At 40.0% G+C, this 6,455-nt stretch overlaps 2 protein-coding genes across 3 annotated transcripts in view; one reads left to right on the top strand and one right to left on the bottom strand.

Annotated features, from left to right (window-relative positions):
- prss12 (serine protease 12) overlaps positions 1 to 4,118 on the top strand; it is a 24,538-nt gene extending 20,420 nt beyond the window's left edge. Inside the window, exon 13 of the mRNA XM_031871391.1 lies at positions 904 to 4,118. Within this exon, the coding sequence (XP_031727251.1) occupies positions 904 to 1,235 (332 nt within the window). The 3' untranslated portion in view covers positions 1,236 to 4,118. The remainder of the gene's footprint in view (positions 1 to 903) is intronic.
- Positions 2,775 to 6,455, bottom strand: part of ndst3 (N-deacetylase/N-sulfotransferase (heparan glucosaminyl) 3) — a 41,710-nt gene continuing 38,029 nt past the window's right edge. The window contains exon 15 of one of the 2 annotated variants that reach the window (XM_031871390.1): positions 2,775 to 6,143. In XM_031871390.1, coding sequence (XP_031727250.1) covers positions 6,135 to 6,143 — 9 coding nt within the window. In that variant the 3' untranslated portion in view covers positions 2,775 to 6,134. The remainder of the gene's footprint in view (positions 6,144 to 6,455) is intronic. The other variant, XM_031871389.1, reaches the window with a different exon arrangement.

Here is a 6,455-nt window from a genome sequence, read left to right as displayed (position 1 = left end):
TTCGGAGTCAGCACGCTGACTCCGGGGGGGGGTAATAACACTGTGGTCATAGAGAGAACCAACACTGTAGAGGCTTGGGTTCAGTTTTGTCAGTGGCTCCCTTCAGCTTGGATGTACCTTCCATCGTCCATGTGTGGAAAGCCATGGAAGGTCCATGTCCTTGTAGAGTGGGTTGCAGTAGAAGGGAAGAGGAAATTGGAGGACGGAAATATTTTGGCCACAGAAGTTCCGTGCTGGTAATTGAACAAAGCAACTGGTGACAGTATGTGTATCAGAGGATGCACATTTTTGTTGACAACAGACAAGAGTCGAGACTGGAGACAGGGTCTGCATGCAACGGAATTGTATTTTGTTTTAAGAGACACAGAAAAAGATATGTAATGGGAACCTTCATAAGATGAAAGAAACAGCCTCCCTTAGACTCTGCCAGAAGCCTTGAAAGTGATCTCTAAATTAGAGCCCTCTAATGCCTGAAAAAAGTCAAAGCCTTTGATAAGAAGGTCGTGGCAAGTAGAGTTTGCTGCCGGCTGGCAAGACAAGGCAAATAAATATATTTATATTTTGCACAAGTCATGCACTTGGGGAACACCCTGTGCTTCACAGCCACAAATTTGAACTGTCCTAAGGCACCCTCACCAGACAAGCACAGGCTTGTATGCAAGTTTCATATTGTAACCTGTGCGAGTACATTTATTTCAAACATCATCACGATTGTGATTGATGCAGTTATATAGCAGCAATTCTGTCGTCTAGTTTTTTCTCAGACCACTTAAATTAAAATATGCTGAGAGGTTATTATGTCATTTTTGTGCAATGACACTAAATATGATGCTCACACACACACTCTTCCACCTACCTTCTACCTCTCATTCTAAACTCTTCCGCTTTGCCTCTTTTTTTCAGGCCGCTCATACTCCAAGACCCTACAGCAGGCACCCCTCTCCTTACTTCCCCGTCGTCATTGCCAGCAGCATTTCCACAGTGCCTTCACAAGCCGCATGCTATGCGCCGGAAGCATCCAGTCAGAGAGGCGTGTGGACAGTTGCCGCGGTGACAGTGGAGGTCCGCTGGTGTGTGAGCGTCCGGGGGGGGGTTGGGTGGTTTACGGGGTCACGTCTTGGGGTCATGCCTGCAGGACACAGCAGTCTCCTGGCGTCTACACAAAAGTCTCTGCCTTCAGCTCCTGGATACGCAAGGTGATTGTGCGTGATGACAGAAAAGAGAACAAGCGATGAAAGGTGAATGACAAGTTGAAACAATTAACTGCTCGATCAGAAAGAATGACTCAACTGGTTAGGCGACAACTGATACAACAATAGAATGCAGTCATGACTAATTGATGTCATGATGTTGTTCCTGATGTAAGTTATAATCTGACAAATGGAGAGCAGAGTGCAACGCTGGACTTTTTCCAAATATAATTTTATTTTATATTTTTTGGAGAGAGGAAGGCTTTTCTGTCTTTTCTAAGTCATTAGCACTTATTTTAATGATTTCATATGGAGTTAAATGTCAACTCAAGGAAACGGCTAACTTAAATTTATTTTTGTTGTATCTGACATTGCATACTACACTAAAATGTTTTCTTTCCATAATAGTAATGTTTTCTGTGATTGCTTTTGTTATAAAGTTGTATTGTAATTTATGACGTGAAATATGTGATGAAAAATGTTGTAAAGGGACCACAGAAAAACAGTATGCATGCATGCGTGCACAGCAAGTATTTGGTATGATATTACCTTGCAGACCTGCACTATGAACCCCTCTTTAGGTGCTTAATGCATAATAGTCAGTGCTTTTGTGTTAAGCATTCTAGTCATATTGACATTGGCCAAACTGAAATATATGTTTCAACATGATTTCATCATTGTTATATGTAATGTTTCTGTGCTCATTGTTTTGCTGTGTAAAAAGCAGATGTCAGGTCTTTGTAATTACTCAGGCATTTCCATAATTTACATCAAGTCAGTATTTGTCCTTGTCTCAGTGCTGCTTGACATTTTGCAGAGAAAGGAAAGGACTAACGTGTCTCTGAATCAAAGCACATGACAGTGTTGATTTGTCATATTGACACTGTTAATTCATGTCGTTAAGTGTTGTGGCGGATTTGACAACACTGAATGGAGACAATCTGGTACACTTGAAAAAAAACGACACTGCCTTTTTATTTGTGTTTACTGTTTATATGTTATGATTTAATGTACTGTAACATTTCTTTATACATTTTTGTAAAAAATGGAAGAGGGAAGGTGGTGAGCTTCATATTCTGAACCACTCTGGCCCAGGTGTGGCTCATGATGCTGATGACCCAGGTCCTGCAAGACAAACCAGAAGCCAGCAAGCAAAGAGTACAGATTGGGTCAAAGGGTCAATATTATATAGGGAAGTAACAGTTTTTAATCAAAATTGAATTATAAGTCAACCACACGGGATGGTTCCACACATGAACACAGAGGCAGGTAGTTCATTTAACTAATAATGCTAGAGGGGACAACATTTTGCAGGGGAATGTTTGTGGGCGTTAATGTGCAACTCCATCAGAATTTATCTTGGCTTACTTCTGCTGAGAATTGATTGCCTTAACCCGAAGAACTGCTCTCAGCTGGAGCACAGTTGTCTGAGGCCCCCCTCCTGTGGTCATTATCATGCATTACAAAACATTGGCTAATGGTTAATATAAGGAAAATCAAACATCCAAAACCTTCCTATATTTCCTGTTTAAAGACACGGTGATGCTTGATGAGTATTTTGACATAATAAAACATGTAAAACATTACTAACCATAGAAGACATATATTTCAAATTATAAATGTCCTTTTATTATTTGGGCTGAAATCAAGATTAAAAAACTAAACATATAAATGAAATCAAGAAAAAAAAAAACATGGATATAGAGATATAAATATAAATCTTAATTGAATGAATGTAAAGATTTATTGAATCTAAGATTTAATTTCATAATGTCAATCATAAAACTGTCATGGCAGTGTGTTTTTAATCTGAATATTGAAACCCTTTTCCTTATGATTTTGCATTGTTCTTGTGTTGGTTTTGATGTTCGATGTTTTCGTCTGCTGATTTTTTGATTCTTGGAACTCCAATTATTCAAATCACTCAACATAGGCAAATCAATATCAAAGTATTATGCACAGACATTCAAATGAGATGAAAAGAGGAACCAGATTGGCTGATTATGTATTTTTCTTTTCGCTATTCCCACTGAACCTTTAGCCATAGCTCTCTGCACTAATGAGCCTATGACACCAGAGGTGGTGCAGAACAGACGGTCTCATTATACACGGATAATTTATTTCTACTAATATCTGTTTCCATCCCTGAAACTCTGGCAACATGTGGAAAACCCAGTTGGGAAAGATCTGAGGGTAATAATTAAACCTGCATAAGAGACACATCACATTAGCTGCTAAATGTACCCTCCTCAGCTAGCTGCTTTAGAAGATGGATTAAGAAGTTCATGGATTTGGGATTTTGATTACTTTTAGACTGATTACATCTAGATGTGCAACACTTGAGTAATGTACTTCCTTTATCTTTCTATTATAAAATATGTATTATTTATAATCAGATATTACGTAGACCAAATTGCAAGTCTATTCTTTTTATCAATAACGATCTGTTTAATTAATGTTGTAAAAACAGAACATTACAGCCATTATATCATGTCAAAAAAATTGATTCATATATAAAGTATGCAGTTCATAGACTTAATATGTAAAAACTCCTTCCTGCTATTAACTGCCCCTGGGAACTCTGCAGTAGAGATCTAACTCTGCTGTAAATGAGCCAACTGGAATACCTGCAATTATTTCAGTCCCCTTCACTCACTCAGTTCTGGGAAGCCATTATGTATATTTCAACTTTCATCCATATCTGCAAAAAGTGGTTCTATGAGTGTAACATTTGAGAGTTGCTTAAAAAGAGTAAAAAAATGCTGACATTCACATGCTGTGTGTTTTCCTTCACTCCTGCCTGTCACAGCTCAGTTCAGACCAGATGAGCAGGCTGCTAAGAAAAGTAATTTATTTACAAAAACACATACAAGTAATGCAGTTTATAGGTATCAGCTAATCAGTGGTGGACTGCATGTATGGTAGAAAGAGAACATAAAACAACCGCTGCATCATGCCGGAGGGACGACAGGATCTCCCCTAGAGAGGCCAAAGCTGCCAAATGAGGGAGGTATTTATGGCCTGAGTAGGCAACGGGCTAAGGTGTGGCTCATGCAGCTGACGATCCTCCATTCAGCACCTGCAACAGACAACCAGGAACAAAACTGCAACAGGGACACCTAGTGGATGGGAGGAGGAGGGTCGTCACATGCCTTACTGGCGATGGATGTTTTTATTGATTTCTCACACTGTACAGTCGGACCCATCAGACGTGTTTGGGCAGTCGTGTGTGACTTCATGGCTAAACGTTGTTTCCTGTTGCTTTGGAAATGTCAAGGCCCTCCATCAGATTCAAGGTTTATTGCAAATTTCTACATTTTATGTACAGAAATAAAAACAAAAAGCTCAACAGCAGATTGACAAGTACAATCTCGCCTGGCAACCCTCACTTTCAGGGTTGACTCTCAGAAGATACAGCATGGAATCTTCAGCTGCAGTAATTTACCAAACAAAGAGGACTGTGAATGGTGTGAGTGTCTGCTATTTTGTTGTTTGTCTATATTGGCATTCTTTCTTGCTTTATTTTTTATTGTGTAATAGCATTGTCTATACTTTACAGTCTGACATGTGTGCTCTGTGCATTTCTGTGTTGTATTGTGAAAACAGGAATAGTTACACAACCTTGTTTTTAACTGAACATTATTGTATGGTAGGTTAGTTCCTGGTGACCGTTTCCTCAAAGAGCAAACTGTCTTCTCCATGTCATTTTAAACTTACCTTGAGTCTATTGTCAACCATTCACGCCAAAGATTAGAATTCACAAGTGTGTATTCAGGTGTGTCCCGGCACAACATGGTTCATCCGTGTTGCTTCCTCATTAAAAAAATAAATCGTATGCCATCAGTAATATCCATTTCTTTAATTTCTGTTTCTGTTTGACATTTAGGGTTTTTTGCATTCAAATAGAAGCTCAACAATGTAGGCCACTGGTTTTAAAAAGGAAAGAAAAAGGAAGTTGAGACTTAGATGAAAGACTGACAAAACAAAAACTGCCTGCAGTTACAGTAGCTACTTAAAGAGTGTGGGAATTGAGTGTCATATCCATTAAGCTCATTTTGGTCAGCTTTCTTCACAAACTCATGTGCCCTCAGTCCTTAGCGCTAAAGCCATCAGCGCTCATGCTCTGCTAAATGGACACAGCGTTCTTCTGCATGGCTCGTCACAGGAAAATAATGAGCGGGCAACGCATCTTGCTTGACTCATTTCTAGGCCATACTTTCCAATGAAAGCCTCAAGGGACATCTCTAAATGTGAACAAGGCTACAAGATCTACCAGAAACTAGCTTCACAAAATGAACTTAAAAATGAACTCATAAAACAATGAGAACCTATCGTGGGAATCCTGTCACTCACCCTGAGTCTATGCACTTATCCTCCCTGCTTATTCACTCTCATTGTGACAAAAAACAACAACTAAAAGATAGAAAAACAGAACCACATAGGGTGAGGTTTTTTTTTTATGTCTTGGAAACGCATGAAACAGAACTTAGTGCAAAGTCATCTCTATAGGAACCACGCACAGCTGACCAGCGCTGTTCTGGCATCATAAATTAGAGGTGAAAATTAAACAAAAAGTAATCAAAGTCACTGCAGCTCTTCACGAGAGTTCACCACATTTCAGAACAGGGTTTGAGCATCAGACACTTGCCAGTCATGGTTCTCTTCATCCTTATAATGTGGCTCTTCCTTCTAGTCCCACATTCCGCAGAGCTGGCAGAGTCACCTGGAGCTCTGATTCCTCCATCCATCCTTTCATCCTTCCAAGAGTTCAAGCTTCAGCCCGCTGCTCCCTCCAGCTGTGTCACAGCTCCTAGGTGAAACAAGGCACCTTGTCCTTGCCTTCACCTCAGGGTTCACTAAAAGGCCACAGATAGATCATCTGATGGTCAGGTGCTCCTGTTCTTTGACCCCTTGACCTTTAACCCTGGTTCATGGATGCAAAGGTTATCTAACCTTCAGAAAGAGGTAACGAGAGCGAGGGGATAGAGAGGGAAACAGAGAAGAGGGAAAAGGGAAGAAAAGAGTTGTTAATTTAATTTTGTTTACCTACTGATTCAAATGCCAACCATGAAAAAGGAAAGAAAACATGCTGCAATTGCTGCGAATGGGCTGAAAAACCTAAACAGACTTGTCAAGTGGCTCCCTCTAAATCGCAAACAGTGGCAAGCAGTAGCACAAACAAATCCACAGACAAAAGAAAAACAATGTTGAGCACTGTAGAAGAAAGAGGGCTCTGCAGAGAACAAGGTGAGACGACTGTCAGCA

The sequence above is a fragment of the Anarrhichthys ocellatus genome, unplaced genomic scaffold, assembly GCF_004355925.1.
Source record: "Anarrhichthys ocellatus isolate YVR2014 unplaced genomic scaffold, GSC_Weel_1.0 scaffold58, whole genome shotgun sequence".
Lineage (NCBI taxonomy): Eukaryota > Metazoa > Chordata > Actinopteri > Perciformes > Anarhichadidae > Anarrhichthys > Anarrhichthys ocellatus.
This window is presented reverse-complemented; position numbering and strand designations above follow the sequence as displayed.